Below are 19374 nucleotides of genomic sequence, written 5' to 3' on the forward strand. Positions count from 1 at the left end.
AGATATACATATATAGTACATTGTAGTGTTAAAAAAAAAAGAAATATAATAATTTGGGTTACTTTTAATGATTAAATTAATGGAAAAATAGAAAATAAGGTACAAAACAAATATTATAAAACCAACCCACATTAATTAATAATATATTCTAACAACATTTCTAACATTTTTAAAGAAAATCAAAATAAAAAACAATATTTAATAATATAAACAGTATTTAATCAAACAAAAAAAAACTAATAATTGATATCAATGCCCGAATAAACACAAAGATACAAAATATTATTAAAATATTTATTTAGCAGTAAAATTTTACATTATTCCTCAATGATAATCCTCAAAGAGAAGAATGCTGAACAAATATTGAAGTAATTGCAAAAAAACACAAATCAAAGCGTATAAATTATTCTGAACGTTAAATAAACCAGATGTATAATTTATCGTTCGATATTTTCTTGTATTTTCCTACCTTTTTGAGTTTAATCAATTGTTCTATTGCCAGCAGTTAAGTGTTGTCAAACTGTTTTATAGTATTAGTATTATATACTTTATCATATTATTTTTAATACATCCATTGCAATTTCTTAAATTTATTTCAGTCACGAAAGGGTTAATTATTTTAATTTAAGAAATTTATTCATAGGTTCAGTAAACTTTGGAGGTTTTTTAATATTATCTGAAATTTCAAACTCTTTATGCCATTACCTGCCTCAATGGCGGCCAATTTCCAAGCGACCTAGTAAGGTCGTAGCTAACAATGCTGATGACAAATAAGCATTTCTAAAGTATCAAAATGAAGTTAATTTTGGAGCAACAGAGACCGCCGGTTAAACAGCTGTGCAAGAGGAACAAAAGAGCTGAACATTAAAGCGAAGAGCGAAAGCTTAACATGCAGAATACGTTCCACTTCCAAGAAAGCGTGCGCTATTTCAAACACACAGTTCTCTCAGTCTCTCTCTCGTTCTCTCTCTGAGTGTTGTTCTCTCGTCGCTTTGGCTCTCTGTGGAAATGAAACTTAACCCACATAGCAGCTGGTATTCCTGTTGAGTGGCGGCCAACGCCGAAGTCGATGGCCCAAGAGCCTGGACAACACCGAAAGTCAACTTCAGTCGTTGGATTTCATTCGTGCGTCGTGGACACAAGCGAATTGTTGCAGCTCCTCTGTGCACGTGGCTACAGATGTTCAATGTGTGTGCGCGTATATGTATGTGTTTAATTGTGTGTGTGTATGTGTGTCTGCGAGTGCGGATTATAGTTACCAAGCGGTAAATAGCAAATAAAGCAGAGGCAGAGCAGAGTCAATGCGACAAGTAAATCGAGAAACGGAGCAATTGAAAAAGTGTTGAGTTGCCTGCATGTCTCCGTATGCAAATCAAAAACGCTCCCTGCCTCCAAAAGAGTGTGTTTGTGTGTGTTTAGTTTGAGTCCAATCATAATCGTTATCATCATCATCATCATCTTCATCGACAGCCGGCTTGCGGTGTGTGATTTCTTTGCACTGCAGCCTAAAAGTATGCAGGCAATTTTGAAAGTTCATACTCAACTTACATTCCACTTAACAGTCATTGACGTTCGTTCGTTTTAATTAATGCGATTGCATGCCATTTCGTATGTGAGCCTGCAATTACGCGCCTCTAATTTTAATCGCTGTGCTTAGAATAATTTAACATGCCAACACGCTACCCGAGCAGACCGTGAATAAGGTTTTAATGCACGTGTTTGCCACTCCGAGGAATGGGAAGAGAACTGCGAAATAAAAAGCAAAGCAGAGAACACCACTAATTGAAAATCTTTAATTTCTTATTATTCTAAACTCATCTTTAAATACACTAAAATTTTGTATTATACGAAGTATTTAATTTATGTGGAATATTTGGAATTTACTTGTCTTTAATCAAACACAATTTAATCATGTGGTCAATATTAGTTTATTATCAGTAATGTTTATTTTTGGTGAAGCAGAATTCTCCCATCAAAGTATAAGTAAATATTATTACAGTGTCAAGCATTTTCATTCTTACAGCGTGCTGTTTGTGCAATAAATAATAAATAAATATTTATCCTGTGCTGACCTTTGTATAACAAAATGAAAGCCAAGCCCAGAGCAATAGCAAATACTGAATAAAAAATAAAAAATATTAATCAGATTTCAATCATAAATGGATAATCAAAAAAAAAAAAAAAAACCAAATACATAATCACAACACTTATCAAAGTGCCAATTTAATCGTATGTTAAAGTTAATTGTGTCTGCAAATGCCAACGAAGAAATTAGCAACAAAAGCCTGGTAGTACAATCAAAGCTAAATTCCTTCAAAACGGTTTCCAAATTTATGTGAGCAATTGTGTTTGTGAACGTGTGATTGAGAGCTTAGCTAAACCAGCAAAAAAAAAAGTGAAAAATAAAAAAAAAGAGAGAAAAACAAATGAAAATGCCAACATAAGGAATACGTTCGTTTAAAAGAAAAGGATTTTTACTGCTTTTGCCAAGGCCACAGACAAAGGACGGACATTGATAAAAATCAACAACAGCAGCCAGTCATAGCCGAGGATTATTATCAAAAGCATCGAGCAACAACAACAAAAACAACAACTGCTGATGCCACTGTTTGGCCATAAAATAAAAGCACTGGCGTCAGCAATGCCTATCAGAAGCAGAAGTGAGAGCGATATAGCATACGCGTCTATATAAATTTTAACAAGGTAAATCAAGCAGAGAGAACAACATAACAAAATGAGCTTAAGTTGTCAATTGAAAGGCAAGGAGAAATGTCTGAAACATATCGTAACTGATTGTTCTAGACAACACCCAATTTTTCGGTCCCTTTTTTGTGTGCGTTTCTCAGTCATCTGTGATTTCTAAATGTGTTCTACGCATCAATTTGGGCAATCGTGATTTTAAAAGGTCAAATCTCTCAATGCTTTTCGTACAGAACTATATTTTAAGCACATTTCTCTGGATATACAAATGCTTCTTTATTTACTTTTTAACCCAAAAAAAAAATGGTGTTTTTCCCATACATATTATATGTATTTTTTTAAATAAAAATAATTAAGAATTATACTATATAATTCGTATATTCTGAATTCAATATTTGACTTGTAAACTAGATGTTAAACTCAGTTTCTTTGCTTTATACATTGATTTTTTTTATTTTATTTTGATTTATTTTAAATTCTAATTTCGAAATAATTAATGATTTTATTATTAAGTGATTATATCAATTTTAGTATACAATTGGTATATTTCGAATTAAGTACTTATCGAGTAAACTACATTTATAAGTCATTTTCCTTGCGCTAAAAAATATCTCTTATTTTTCTTAAGAAATAATTACAATGAAAAGTAATTTCAGTTTGTTCAAATTAAATAAAAAAAATTACTTTAATAAAAGCGACTTTAGTGAACTATACTATCATTATGTTGGATATAGTTGGAATCAGAAGTACTTGACCTTATCAATCAATAGACATATGAAATTGCACAGCTTCTACCAAAAAAAAAAAAAATCAATTTAATGAAGATAAATGCGTTCGAAGTGAGAGAGGCAGAAAGCGAGTGCGATTGAGGGAGTGAATCGGACCACCGACTTTCACTTGTCATTGCCACAAATAATAAGCGATTACAATGTCGTAAATCTACGCAGCAACAACACCATCAACAACAATAACAACACACACACACACACACACTTAGACAGACGCTCGGTCACGTTTGAAGCTTCATGTTAACTGGCAGAGCTCAGGTGTTGCCTCAGGAGAGGAGCCATTGCTCTGAGAGACTATTCAGTTATCGACGGTATAGAAAATAAGAAACTGCTATTTTTGAGGAGAAGCCATAATTCACCCGAACACGTTGGCGGCTGTCATAAAAAGTTTTCGCTTATTACTCACACAGCGTATCGACCGGCCCGGTTTATGAGGGAGCTGATGAGCTGCGTTTGTGCCGAAATCAAATTAATCATTTTACCAATGATTTCGATTATTCATCTCTTCTTCTACCATCCAAATAAAAGCTCACATATTTTCAATCTTTATTTCTAAAAATTTGAGGCACATGGGTGCCGAAAGATTTTGCAAAATGTTGAAAAACTCATGCCAATATTGAACCCAGAGATAATACTATAATTTTAGATTGACCATTCAAAGATGAGAGGTGTGCTCGACTTTGAGATACCCGCTACTTATTTTGACTAATTTACCGACTTAATACACAGCAAAAATATTATATATATTTGGTTTATTTGGCATAGTATTACTTTCAAAATATACCATAAAATACTTAACATAGAAGTTTATTAGCCAAAATAACTAAGAGCCTATTGCAGTAAGCATTTTTGTTTGTCTTTATTTATTAGCATGAATGAAAATATAATAAATGTTTCCGTAACATCGCGTGGCATACACAATTTTCCCTATTAACGAACCACAAGAGGTTTTATGCTGAAGCGCTCACTCAACTCCTGCAGGAGATAGAGAGTGGAGGCTGATAAAGTTAAGCCATCCTGATCGTCAACCAACTGCATATGCAGACTCTCCTTGTCACCAGGAATCAATGGCGTCTGATTGGCGTCCCAGGGCAAAGTATCTCGCAGCAGCTGCTGGAAATCACTCAAAGGATACGCAAAAGCGCATTGGATCAATGGCAATGTACACCTGACCCAGATCCGCCACATCATGATCCGTCTCAAACAAACCCTGACATCCCACCAGCTGTGAGGCATAGCGTGCTCCTGCCATCACTCCGCAAAGTGTTTCAACCATGGCGGCCAAAGCAAATCCCTTGTACTCGGGCGCAAATGGAAGCAAGCGTTGAGCCTGCACTCGACATGCAGACGCCGAGCAAAAGTTGCGACAATGCTCGGCAGACGTACCACGAAGCCATGCCAATGTTGTTGGAGCATCGAGACGCCGCAAGGCCAATGGTCTGCTCTCTTGCCTTGGTCATGGCCAAATCCATGCAGAAATTGGCAACCACAGGTCCTTGTGCATTTTTCCCATCTACAAAGCACTCTCGGCCTCATTCGAGGTTCGAGTCTCAAATTGAGTAGATCGCTCTCCCATATAATCGGCGGCGATCAATGCGTCTGCCATCTCGCTAGCGGCCTCAAGTGGCACATTCATCGCTGCGAACTGCTGGTCGCTGACAAATCGCTGTATCTCTAGCTCATCGGCCAAGGAATCCATATAGGATGCTATATCTAATTTCACTTGTCCTCTTATTGGGGGGCTGCTCGTGACCTTCGCACATGCGAAGCACATGCTGTAGATTTTGCCAGATTACCTTATTGTCCAACGGTTTGTTGTGTCGTTTGTTGTTTTAATATCTTTCTTATAGTTCTTGTTTATTGATTCCTTGCGATCCGATTTCAATTGTGTACCTAACTTCGGCTTGACACGCACTTTCCGTAATCTTTCCCGAATATTGAGTAATCTACGCATTTTTGCATTGCAATTTAATTTCCAGACAGCTTCTAGATAAATAAGTGTGAGTTAAAAATCAAATATATTTTTAGGCAGTAAGTATTTGTACACATTTATTTGATTTTAGTTTACATTGGTAGAAATATAAAATGTAATACTAAATCTAAGAAGTCAAAGTATTATAGGCAACGCAATTAATTTTATTTCATTATCAAAATATTTGTTTTTTTTTTGTGAAATCTGTATAAGTGATGGATATCAATTTTGATGGATTATTTGGGACATCTATTAGAAATTATATTCATAGTTTTATTCACAAATTCAGCTGTACCCTCATGCACAACACTATTTATTTTAACGTTACTAGTGCATTTATATTCATTTAAGCTTATAGTTGTACTAACGATCCCGAATAAACACATTTTATTGCCATTAGGACAATCATCGAAAAAGCCGCAGCCACTATCTCCTTTACAAAGTGTAGTTCTAACATTAGTATGTGAAATTACATCTATGTAAAAGTTTCTATTTGCGATATTATCTGTTATGTTTAGTGTTCCATCGACAATAACGAAATTTAGCTTTTGATCTGACTTTCTTTTTTCCGTATCCCACGCAAAAACTGAGCCCTTGCGATTTGTATAACCTTTCTCCCAATGAAAGTGGATTCCAGGTATGCAAACTATTTTAAATGGCAAATATGAGTTTGCTTCCAGATGCAGAAGAGCCGAATCGGATGTATACTGTGCCGGATTATATTTGCTAAAAAAGTAAAATTGATCACAATAGCTGCGAATATGATTGACAGAATGAAACTTACGGATTAATAATTATCTGCTGAACTATCCAACACTCACTGTGTTTATCAGCCTCGTCTTTATTGGTTTCATTGGTCTTTCGACAATCATTGTGGCTATCAATGATGGATACATTGACTTTTTGGGCTGGCATCACACGAAATCGGTTAATTCCAAAGTTGTTTATTCCATCACTAACGCAATGAGCAGCAGTCAATACGAAATTATGTCGTATTAGGACACCACCACAGGAGTATTGAAACTGCTGCGTATCTTTGTTGTCATAAATAGCAACAGACCACAATGAATGGTGCGGTTTAATTTCTGGGGCATTTTGAGCCATTTGCTGCTCGCTTACTCCACATTCTATAGAGCAATATTCATCTCTTTTACCAGAATGTTTCCAAGTTCCGTTGTTAAGGCACTCCGAGGTAAACTTCGGATTAGTTTCTTTGTATCCAGGAAAACAATCATAAGTAACTGTGGTTCCTGGTTCCCAACTGGGTGCCGAGTTGCATTCTCCATTTTCTCCGTACCAATTCTTGCACTTTGTTTTCATATTGTCCAGGCAATACAATTCACTTGTACTGCACATTTCTAGGTAAAAGATAAAAAAAAACAAATTGATAAATATTAATTTTGTAAGATGGTGTTGAAAATTCTATTAAAAGTACACACTGCCGCATCTTGGTTTGGGTGAAGAGTCGAGTTCCCATTTTTGTTTCGACAACTATATATTTCTCCCCGTAGACTTTTCGGGAACAACATTAAGTTCTTCGAACAGTTGAACTTTACATTCGCGTCAGTTAAAGGTGGTTTTATCTTTACGCAATTTGTGCCATCGTGTGAACATTTCCAAATGCGCAAATTTGCTTTATAATCATCATAAGTATCTAATATGCAGCCCAAATCTCCATTAGTTTCTGGGTTCTTATTACGATTGTCCATTTTTTCCACACACTTTGGTAATTTATGTAACCATTTTCCATTTCCATTTTCATCAATCGTGCACACATTCCACCTTATGCCCTCGAAGTCTTCATCAGAATTGTAGCACTCAAATTGAACTACACCGGTTGCATAGACAAAATAATGCGTTTCATTATTTTTCTTCTTAGCATACATTGTAGTGTTGTTCATAAATATTAAACCATTTCTCTTAGGCTGTGCACATGTAACTGCCGGCTTCGGAATCCATTTTTCGTTGAATTGACAATGATTTTCCAACTCATCAGAGCCATCAAGGCAATCATATATGTTGTCGCACAGTTGACTACTATTATAGATGATCTTTCCATTGCCACACTGGAAATGGGGATACCGAAGTTCTTGCATGCACATCTCTATAGACTCATCCCGGCCATTCGGACAATCGAACTTGTTATCACATATTTTATCCGCGGAAATACAATCGTCTGGGGTTGAAGCTTGGCATGAGAGCTGAGGTCTATAAATAAATTAATTTTAAATTTAACTAGAATTGATATCAATTAATTGAATTAAAATTTTCAATTTAATGATTCCATATTCTACAAGTATTCTAAAATACAAGAATATCATAAGGGCTATATTTTGTATCTCGATATAGTTCAACATTAAAAATATATAATGGAATACAAAATATACCAGATTTTCAGCCAAAACTCTCTTTAAGGCCTATCTCGAAATATCTTCAGAGCTTCCTTTCTGGAGAGCCGCTAAAGAAATGTGGCTTTTCCCAGCATACAAAAGCACAATATTTTAAAAATGTTTTGAAATGTCGTTTTATATATGTATAAGCAGTCTTAGTCTGTCTCTGAACCTAAAACGATACACTCAGCGTCAAAACGCATGGAAACAGCCGAAAATAATGATAGAGAAATATAAAAGTCAACTATCTACAGGAAATGTTATACGATGTATTGCTCTCGCTCAATTAGCACAAGGGCGAGCCAATAGATTAGGCAGTTTGTGATAAAAACAGGCATTCATTCATTCATTCAAAAGTTGATGAAACGCATCGAAATTATTTGCGATTGTATTTAGCAGACAGAAATAAACAACAAATATTATTATACCCGCTACCCATAGGGTATTATAACTTTGTGCCGGCAGGAAATGTATGTAACAGGTAGAAGGAGGCATCTCCGACCCTATAAAGTATGTATATTCTTGATCAGCGTCAACAGCCGAGACGATCTAGCCATGTCCGTCTGTCCGTCCGCCCGTATGAAACACTGGATCTCAGAGACTATAAGAGATAGAGCTACAATTTTTCTCGACAGCATTTATTATGTTTACACGCAGATCTAGTTTGTTTTAAATTTTTGCCACGCCCACTTCCGCCCCTGCAAATCAAAAATCGAATAACAAGCGTATTTTTAAAGCTAGAGTTGCGAATATACAATAACTACTATTTAGTATTAGTAGTTATGATTCCTGAAAATTTGCGATCAGATAAAAATTGTGGAAGTTATTAAAGAAATACTTTTGTATGGGCAAAAAGCCTACTTACTAGGGCTTTTAGTTGCTTTGGCCGACAATCTGGTACATTGTGCCGTCTATGGTATATTTTGAATGGTGTACTATATCGATATACCAAACATACCATTTGGTATATTTTTAGTATTTTTAGTGTTTTGGGTATATTTTTAAAATAATACCACAATATTTTGCCTTTATTAAAATAGGCAATAATCTTTTACTCAAGCAAATGTGATTAAAACTTTTTTTGTTCACAATTGCCAGTCTCAGCATTAGATATGATTATCATTAACAACTCAATAAGAATTCTCTCTTATTCACGTTGAATAATATTGAAATTTTTTTCATTAGAGAACACTCTATTTAAAAAAATTATTTTCTCCAAGGGTTTATGGGGACATTGAAAAACAGAGTGAAGTAATTATATGTAAATTTCATTTAATCACAAATCGAACACATTTTATGGAGATAATAGAGCTTTTGAAATATAATAATAATATTTATGTTTTAGTGTAGCTTTTAACCAAAGTGTTCGTAAAATCGTCAGAGTTTTTAAAAGCACTGACAAAATTCACAGATGAAGTGAAATTGATGGAAATGGAATTTTCTTTGTAACGCAGATTCTTCCAAATTAAATTGAAATTTATTATTATTATTATTATTATTATTATTATTATTATTATTATTATTATTATTATTATTATTATTATTATTATTATTATTATTATTATTATTATTATTATTATTATTATTATTATTATTATTATTATTATTATTATTATTATTATTATTATTATTATTTTCTTTACTATCCGTTTTTTAGCCGAAAAAATATTCAATGATCAATCATAATTTTTGTGAGCCAAAAGTGATGGCTTAATAAATTTGTATAGCCAGGCGATGTAAATGACTACTATATAGCCGAGATTCAGAGCTGCTTATACCTGCCTTAAATTTGTAATATTGTTCTTAATTTACTTTTTTACACTTTTGAATATATATTTCTGAAAATCAGCTGTGTGCACATTTTACAAAGTATTATTTTCTTTAGTGCTTAAGAAAAATGGTTTTTGTTATCGCTGCTGTCATGTGAATTTAAACGTATTTGTATAATTATTACGTACTTTTTACACATCGAATTTTCAATTCGGAAGTCCAGCTGTATTTCATACTCCTTACAGATCGCAGGCGATTCGTCAGATTTATCGATACAATCAATTTTTTTATTGCACATTTGAGATATTGCGATAGGCGCTCCGTTTGCACAGTAGAAAGTTGAACGACGGCCATCGGTTATGGGATCTTTGCAGTTAACATATAACTCATCCTCGCCAAAAGAACACTCTTTTGTTCCATTACACATTGCATTCATTTTAGTAATACACTTTTTATCAAAAGGGCACTCAAAAACACAGTTCTCATTACATAATACGATAACAAACGGAATCACCAAATGTACAAGGATTATGCGAATAATCATAATGTCAAATGTCTTCACTGAGCTCACAATTCAGACTGCCTTACCATTGCTCTCGACAGTTCATTTATACTTCTTATTATAGTGAAAACTTCTTGACGAATACACTTCATTGCGAACTTTTTGCTTATGACATTTTTGTAATTTCGTCTCTCACTTCCCTTAAAAGATACAAGAGTTACTAAACAGTGCTTGTCTAACCTTGAGCGATTTCACTGTGCGCATTTAGAGAACTCGGTAGCTTATGCCCGATAATTAAGTATATATGTGTTTCTACGCGAGTTTATGTTGAAAAACTCACATTCAAAAATTTTAAGATGATAAGCTACAATTATAAAAATATGAATAATACTATTGCAAAGAGCTTTAAAGCGAAAGTTGGGAAGTTTAAAATTTTTGCCACGTTTCCGGTCCCGCAAATTGAAAAAAATCGACTAACATGAGTAATTTTGATTCCCGAATTTTATTACATACAATAGATACTCAAAATTTAATTGCGAACATAAAAAACAAGTAAGAAAGCTACAGTCGAGTGTGCTCGACTGTGAAATACCCGGTACCCATTTTGAATAAAAGCAAAATATTACGGTAAAAATCTCAAAATATTAAGAATAAATATGCATGTATTTTCGATCGGGATTTGAACTCGAAAATTTGTACTTCGAGCGGGTTCGAACCCGGGCACCACAACATGCGCGGCTTGCACTCTACCACCTGAGATATCCCATTGCTTGTGAACCCCTATGCATACAGAGTATACGCATACATACAATATGTTATATACATAGCAGGCGGTTTTGCTCATACAAAATATTTCTTTAATAAAATCCACAATTTTTATTTATAATTGTTGTAAATACGATCAAACAAAAAAAAAACACCGAGCGGGCCCCCGAATAACACAACAGTAATATGCTTGCACTCTACCAACAGAGCTATGGCAGTGCCGTTTGCATACAGATACAAATATAGAGGCGAGCATGTATATACGTACGTATAAGCATACATACAACACATACATAGAAGGCGTTTTTGCCCATACAAAACTATTTCTTTAATAACTTAAACAATTTTTATCAGCAATCATAAATACTATAGTTATTATTGTATATACCAAAATTCGCAATTCTAGCTTTACAATTTCGCTTGTTATTAGATTTTTTTGATTTGCGGGGGCGGAAGTGGGCGTGGCAAAAATTTGAAACAAACTTGATCTGCGTGCAAATATAACAAATGCTGTCAAAAAAAATTATAGCTCTATCTCTTATAGTCTCTGAGATCTAGGTGTTCATACGGACAGACGGACAGACGGACGGACGGACAGACGGACATGGCTAGATCGTTTCGGCTGTTGACGCTGATCAAGAATATATATACTTTATAGGGTCGGAGATGCCTCCTTCTACCTGTTACATACATTTCCTGCCGGCACAAAGTTATAATACTCTTCTACCCTATGGGTAGCGGGTATAAAAATGCAAAAGTTATTAAAAAAAATTAATTGGTGTGTAAAAAAGCCTACTTACTACGAGTCTTAGTTGCTTTGGCTAACAATCTGGTATATTTTTTACTCTATATAGTATTTTGAATTTAATCCTTTATGGTCTTTAATACATTTTAGTATTAATACGGTATATTAATTTGATATGTTCTAAGAATAATACCGCACTGTTTTGTTTTTATTTACAATGGAAATCGAGTACACTCGACTGTAGTTTATTTTAATTAATATTGCAATTCTTTCATTTTAAAATACTCTTAAGACTAGTGAGTGCCGGTATAGCTGTAGAGCTTTTGAATTTCGAATGCAATGCATTTAATGCAGTTTAATATTTTCAGTTAAATACAAAACACCTGGAGGATGGTTGCTCTGCACATGGATGCCATCACAACATTGGACTATAGATAGTCTATTCAAAGAAGTCGTACATTCAGCAGCAACAGACAATCTTGAAGTATTTGTGCACTTGACGTCAGAAGGACAGAGAGAACTTGCTGACCATGTGGCGATGTCGCCATCAGCTCAAGCTGCGAGTGCTTCTATGGGCCTGCCTACTGGGCTGGCTTGGCATTGCGAGTGCGTCGACAAAAGACTTGTATTCAGGTGCTCGACTGGGGCATCGCATTGTGCAAACGCGTTATGGACGCTTACATGGTCTCATTTTGCCATTGGATAACTTTCGATTTTTGCGTTCGGTGGAAGTGTTCCTCGGTGTGCCCTATGCAACGCCGCCAACCAAGCAAAATCGGTGGGTACTCTTTCGACTTGGTTCTTTTTCAATTATTAACCTCTTCAAATAGTTTTAGCCCAACACGCGCACCAGCGCCTTGGGAAGGGATACGCATCTCGGACACCTACAGTCCTGTTTGTCCGCAGCGTTTACCCAATATACAAAACGAGACAGCCGCATTAGAGAAGATGCCAAAAGGCCGCTTAGAATACTTGAAAAGATTATTGCCATTTCTTGAGAATCAATCGGAGGATTGTTTGTATCTAAACATATTTTCACCAGTCAATGGTAAGTAAGAGACTGAAGCTATTTCAAATTAAGAGAATATCGTAGGGATTTTTAAAAATATTGATTTTTATCGTTTTGATGAATTCTTGTGTATTCGCGAACTAAAGATATGGTCAAATTTCCAACGAAAATATTGGAAATTGTCCGAGTTATGGTGTGTGCCTATTTTAAAAACCGTGTTGCGAGTAAAACGCGTTTAAAGTTATGATATGCCATTACATGTTCTATAATAGTTAAACTATTTTCTAAGCAAACAAAAAAATCGATTTCTTGAAAACTCTACAGTGGTGTTACCCCTTAACTTAAATTAACATAAATTGCGAAATTCAATATTGTTCAGAATTTTTAAAGAACACAGCCTAGAGCCCAGAAAAAAAGGATTTCGGTGTATATCATGTGACGCATAATCCCAATAATTTATGCTTAAAACAAAGCGATTTTATTTACATTAACATTTAAGCAGACTTATCTGAAGCTTCTGAACGCATACGATAGATACAGGGTCAGAGAAAATGGAAAAGGCGGAACAGAATGAAAGTGAAAATTAAAAATCAACTGTCCAAAGGAAATTTTTATACTATGTACAGAGTTCTGAAAGAGAGAGCGCAAATGATGATTTGGCACTTTATGATAAAGATTCATTCTAAACATTGCCGAACATAATTCTCATCAGAGAGAGAATTGTACTTAATAAGTTATCGTGATCGATTTAACAACATTACTGTTTCGAAACACTTGCTGAATACATGCTGAATTATTTAAATGCAAAACGTTTTCTAATTATCTCAACGTACTGCAGAGAAGGGATTAAAAGCTTAATGCCAAAAGTAAATACATATATATATATATAACAGGCAGACAGCATAAACATATATTAAATTAAATTCTTAAAAAAATGGGTAGCGAATATATGTTGATGAAGTTGAGAAAACCCGATTGCTTTATATTATAAATAAAGTAATTGAATATAACCCAAAATTTCGATGCACAAAACAAAACAATTATTTGTCTGCTTATCATAATATAAAATAATCTACATTTCGATACCCTTTAAAAATATTTTATTTTGATTTATTCACAGCTGGCGCTAATGAGAAGAAATTACCCGTCATTGTCTTCATACACGGAGAGTCTTTTGAGTGGAGCAGCGGCAATCCATATGATGGCTCTGTGCTTGCCAGCTATGGGGAAGTGGTTGTAGTTACGCTTAACTATCGTCTAGGCATTTTAGGTAAGATATTTTGTTAAATATCCTCGATACATATTCAATAATGATATGCTATGATTTCATCAGGATTTCTTAATGCGAATCCCAGTCCACATGTCCACGCACGTGTGGCTAATTATGGTCTGATGGATCAGATGGCAGCACTGCATTGGATACAGCAGAACATTCAAAAGTTTGGTGGTGATCCAAATGTTGTGACCCTGGCGGGACATGGAACAGGCGCTGCCTGTATTAATTATCTGATGACCTCACCTACAATGGTGCGCGGTCTCTTTCATCGAGCCATTCTTATGTCCGGATCGGCCTATTCCTCATGGGCTCTGGTCGATGATCCAGTGCTGTTCGCCATTAAACTGGCCAAAGAGGTTAATTGTACCATACCCGAAGATTTGAACAGGCATCACGAGCAGATCGTAGATTGCCTTAGAGAAGTGCCACTGGAAGATCTCTATGGAGCTGATATTCAAGCACCAAATTTTCTTACATCATTCGGACCATCGGTGAGCAACATAAAAAATATAAAATATAAAATTGTTGAATTTCTCTACTTAAATCGAGAAAAAGCTTCAACGACAGCAAAGGAAATTGAGCAAAGTTCAAGAATATGTTAAAAATAGACGCAAGTGCTTACAAGAGAATAGACTTGAGACATTTTCGATTATTCTTATTCTTATCTTTATCCCGTATTTGCGGTTTTTCATTTAGGCATCATCTTTCATTACGAGTTCATTCATGACTTACAATGGTCAAAGGTTCGAGTGTAATTTCGGCTTGTTTCTCATTTAGTTTCGACTATCTTGCTTTTGTGCTTAAGCTTTACTGTTTTTTCACGCCGATTTTCATTTGTCCATCTTTTTGGTTCATCTTTTTGCCATACGCTTCAGCGGGCTTTATTTCTTACTTCAGTTGCTTTTGTGCTGTCCTTTAAATGTGGTACTTCAAGTTACTTCATTCTTATTTTTTTCTTTAGCATAACAATTGAACGCTTTATATCTAAGTTCTTTTGGTCTCACTCTTACTTTATCTTTATTTTTCCCCTTTTGCTTCTGGCTCTCAATTTCAATTTAGGTTGATGGCGTTGTCATACGACCCGGACATTCCAATCTCGATATCGATGATTTAATGACGCGCAACTCAAAGCGTTCATCAGATGGCTCCCAGTCAGCCGGTGGCAATGGCGGTGGCTCTGGTTCTGGGTCAGCGTTTAGTAGCAGCTCTGGCTACTTTGGAGGTTCGGCATCAACGGCAAACATGGGCGGACACTACGATGTACTCTTTGGCGTTGTCACTGGTGAATCGATTTGGCGATTCAGCGCTCACGATATACAAAATGGATTCGAGGGCGAAAGACGGGATAAAATTATACGCACTTATGTGCGCAACGCTTACAATTACCACCTCAATGAGATATTCTATACGGTGAGTACGAGTACCTACTGCAAGGCGAGGCTATAAATAAGCCAACTAACTGACTCTAACAAAATGTACCAGACCGGAACTGGCTCGAGACTCTTTGTGGGGGCTCCGTGGCCTACAGTCTGCCACATAAATCTGTTAATCTGATTGCACTTTCTCTTGTTTTGTGATTCATTTGAGGATTTCAGAGAGCTTTGGCCAGACCGTGAAAGACATTTTTTTTTTTGAGGCGCCAGTTAATGTATAGCCTTAATGATTCTCTTATCTTGAGACTACTTTTTCACGTTATACAAACGCGAAGATTATTTAAAAGATTTCATTTTCCTTGGTTACGTTCGTACCCGTTTTGCCAACATGAAAGATCAACGGGTAGGAATAACAAAAATACCACGTAAAGATTGTTGTTTATTTGAAATTTTATTTACAAATTCATTCGAATTTTAGCTCGGTATTTATCCTATATCCTTAGAAAATTATATTCATAATCCATGGTTTTAAAGATCAAAGATATAATTACACCACAGCTCCGGAATATGCTTTCTATACATACTATAATGTTCGCATTATTTGAGTAGCCTACCTTGAAAATGAAATGAATAAATGGAAAAAGTTGACGAGTGAAAGGCAGCATCATTTTGAATGAATGACTGGCTAAAAAAGTCAATTAAAATGGTGGCACGTTAGTTACAAGTGTAGCCGCTATTATAAGTACCCAAGTGAACACCGTGCGTATAAGTAACATTTGTAGCTACAAAGAAGCAGACATATTAGAACTGAATTTCATGTTATGCATGTGCTTACACGCTCAGCAATATTTTATTCTTTTTATACCCGCTACCCATAGGGTAGAATGGCATTATAACTTTGTGCCGGCAGGAAATGTATGTAACAGGTAGAAGGAGGCATCTCCGACCCTATAAAGTATATATATTCTTGATCAGCGTCAACAGCCGAGATATAGCCATGTCCGCCTATCCGTCTGTGTGTCTGTCCGTCTGTCCGTATGAAACACTCGATCTCAGAGACTATAAGAGATAGAGCTATAATTTTTTTTCGACAGCATTTGTTATGTTTGCACGCAGATCAAGTTTGTTTCAAATTTTTGCCACGCCCACTTCCGCCCCCGCAAATCAAAAAAAACGAATGATAAGCGTAATTTTAAAGCTAGAGTTGCGAATTTTGGTATATTCTATAATTACTTTAGTAGTTATGATTCCTGAAAATTTGCGATCAGATAACAATTGTGGAAGTTATTAAAGAAATACTTTTGTATGGGCCTACTTACTAGGGGTCTTAGTTGCTTTGGCTGACAATCTGGTATATTGTGCCGTCTATGGCATATTTTGAATGTACTATATCAATATACCAAATATACCATTTGTTATATTTTCAGTATTTTTATAGTATTTTCGGTATATATATATATGGCTAGCGGGTATTTCACAGTCGAGTACTCTTGACTGTAGCTTACTTACTTGTTTTATTTTGTATTTTGTAATGCGCAAGCGAACGAAATGGAAGGCAGTTAACACGCCATTGCAGCCAAATCATTAACACGCTTTATTTGGCAAATGTGTTTTTGTATGTATCCCCACACACATATACTCACATACACATGCATTGGCAAGGACATGAAGCCAGTATACACATACAAAAATATATGTGAATTAAGTGTATCTGCATGGGCATGAAGATGTGAAACGGACACCCAACAACACACACACACACACACACACCTACTTAAAAACGCACAGGCTACACTTAACCCAAATCACAGCAGAAGCAACAGCAGAAGCAGCAGAGTCAACAGTCAGCCTCATCCTAAGACACATCGTCATCGCCAGTCGACGCTGTCACCATTTGCCATATTAAAACCAAGTACATTCGTGTGTATGCACGAGTGTGTGTGTGTATGTGAGCGTTTTAAGTGCACACAGACACAGAAGCAGCCGTAAATTGCCAACGCATATATCACGATTATAGCGCATACATTCATTCGTATTTATTTTACTTCATTATACTCGCACTGGCACTCGCACTCATTCACCTACTTGGGGGAAAAGGCGACTGCTTGCAATTCTGACATGGGGTTTCGTTCCTACAATGCATTCAGTAATTCCGCATATATAGTCTCGTTTTGCATCGAGCCGTAAACTCAAGAAATGTATCTCTACTAATGAATTACAATTCACTTAATGAATTAACTGCAATGTTGCTAAACTATTTTCCCAATTAAATAAATAACATTTATAAAGAATATACTCAACAAACAATATTAAAAGTGCTACAAAATACCGTATTAATAAATAATATTATTAGTTTATTGATTCATTTTATAATACTTGGTTATTTAGATTATCAACTAAATTTGAGAAGTACAACACGTCTTATAAACTCAACAACAATATTGCAACTGTCTTTTATCGAATTTACCATGCAATTAATATAAATGGAAAACATTCAAAGCAAAAACGCTTAAAATAAACATTGCTTTTAAATTCCCGTATCTTATATGGCATATATTGCGCCATATTTCGCTCACTAGAATTGAGTGGAGTAGTGCACCCTTTTTGGTTTTAAATTATGCATGACATCGATTTTACAGATGCATTTTGTGGTTCACTTAAAAACCCACAGATGGTGGCAAAAATAATAATAACCACAGCAAACAGCACAAGCAAAAATCCGCTTGTAATCCCGCATGGATTTGACTTGGCATACACATATGTACATACATACATGCATATGCATATAGTAGTACATGTGTACCATATCATATACACACAAACACAAACATGTATGCATGCCATTCCAGTTTCCAGATTCTACATGGTAGTATGTGCATATTAGTTTGGGCTTTGGGATTCAAGCACACAGTTACAACTGCAATAAGGTATTCTTCTGTTTCAGAATGACAAATTACACTTGCCAATACTTGTCCATTTCTTTTTGTAAGAGATTATGTTATTAATCATATTTTGTGCATTTATAATTTATTAATTTTTTTATGTAACATATGCAACATCTTAATAGTTTCGTTTTAATTGTTTAAGAAGCAGAGTTATAATTATTTATTTTTTCACATATTTAGGATAAATCTTTGTATGACAAAAAGCAACTAATGAAATCGAGTTTTTTTATTTTGTTTACTATACTTTATTTTTACTCTAAGTTACATTTTGAATATCAATATATCAATTATAGCCATCAGTATATTTTTAGTTTTTATGCGGTATATTTATTTAATATATTTTTAGAATATGGTTTTATTAGTTTGAATTGTTCAACATTACTATATTGTTGAAAATGCCTAATCTACCATATGCGCAAATAAAATAAATGGTTCGAAATAATTGATGGGTTAAGTTCTGAAACCTTGAATTCGACATTAATTGAAAAATATCGATTCGAAAGCCATGAATCACAGCACTGATAAATCTCATCCTTCCATTGCATGTACCCCCCAGATTGTGAACGAGTACACGGACTGGGACCGCACATCACAGCATCCGATAAACACACGTGACACGGCGGTGGCAGCGCTATCCGATGCTCAGTTCGTGGCACCCATAGTACGCGCCGGGGACATATTGGCTGCCCAATCGCCGCCACCCGTCAGCTCATCGACTCCCAGCGGAGCTGGCAACGTAGCCGCCTCCACATTGGCTGCCTCAACACAGCCATCGGGTCGCTGCTATTTCTATGTGTTCGACTATCAGACCAAGGATGGCGACTACCCGCAACGCATGGGGACTGTGCACGGTGAGGATTTGCCTTACATATTCGGAGCACCGCTTGTGGATGGTTTCAGTCATTTTCCTCAAAACTATACAAAGTCCGAGACGGCGCTGTCTGAGGCAGTGATGATCTACTGGACGAATTTCGCGCGCACCGGGTAAGTTAAGTAGTTGCAGTTAGTTACCCATCATCATCATCATCATCATCATCATCATCAGCATCATCATTATGATGGTGGCCGTATATTGCATCACTTAGCTAGAATCCCTTGGCCAACGTTAAGCCACTTACACTAATTTGTCAGGCAAGCGA

General features: G+C 35.5%; 3 protein-coding genes across 12 annotated transcripts in view; 1 reads left to right on the forward strand and 2 right to left on the reverse strand.

The window, feature by feature from the left end:
- Window positions 1–1116: 1116 nt before the first annotated feature.
- Window positions 1117–19374, forward strand: part of LOC133836016 (neuroligin-1) — an 85519-nt gene continuing 67261 nt past the window's right edge. For 3 of the 10 annotated variants that reach the window (XR_009893674.1, XR_009893675.1, XM_062266284.1), the window contains exons 1-8: window positions 1123–1265; window positions 2024–2703; window positions 12001–12410; window positions 12463–12680; window positions 13762–13911; window positions 13975–14408; window positions 14977–15327; window positions 18792–19219. Coding sequence is in view for 8 of the 10 variants with exons in the window: in XM_062266284.1 (XP_062122268.1) it covers window positions 12163–12410; window positions 12463–12680; window positions 13762–13911; window positions 13975–14408; window positions 14977–15327; window positions 18792–19219 (1829 nt within the window). In the remaining 2 variants the exon portion in view is untranslated. Of the gene's footprint in view, window positions 1266–2023; window positions 2704–11652; window positions 11720–12000; window positions 12411–12462; window positions 12681–13761; window positions 13912–13974; window positions 14409–14976; window positions 15328–18791; window positions 19220–19374 lie in introns of those variants that run through there. The other 7 variants (XM_062266279.1, XM_062266280.1, XM_062266277.1 and 4 more) reach the window with 7 other exon arrangements.
- LOC133836683 (uncharacterized) lies at window positions 4419–5187 on the reverse strand. Its single transcript, XM_062267272.1, has 3 exons — window positions 5006–5187; window positions 4657–4939; window positions 4419–4601 (listed from the first exon to the last, which is right to left on the reverse strand). The coding sequence occupies exons 1-3, from the start codon at window positions 5185–5187 to the stop codon at window positions 4419–4421; spliced, it is 648 nt and encodes a 215-aa protein (XP_062123256.1).
- LOC133836684 (low-density lipoprotein receptor-related protein 2-like) lies at window positions 6855–10232 on the reverse strand. The gene is made up of 2 exons (XM_062267274.1): window positions 9809–10232; window positions 6855–7668 (listed from the first exon to the last, which is right to left on the reverse strand). The coding sequence occupies exons 1-2, from the start codon at window positions 10162–10164 to the stop codon at window positions 6855–6857; spliced, it is 1170 nt and encodes a 389-aa protein (XP_062123258.1). The 5' UTR covers window positions 10165–10232.

This window comes from Drosophila sulfurigaster, chromosome 2R (assembly GCF_023558435.1).
Source record: "Drosophila sulfurigaster albostrigata strain 15112-1811.04 chromosome 2R, ASM2355843v2, whole genome shotgun sequence".
Classification (NCBI taxonomy): domain Eukaryota; kingdom Metazoa; phylum Arthropoda; class Insecta; order Diptera; family Drosophilidae; genus Drosophila; species Drosophila sulfurigaster.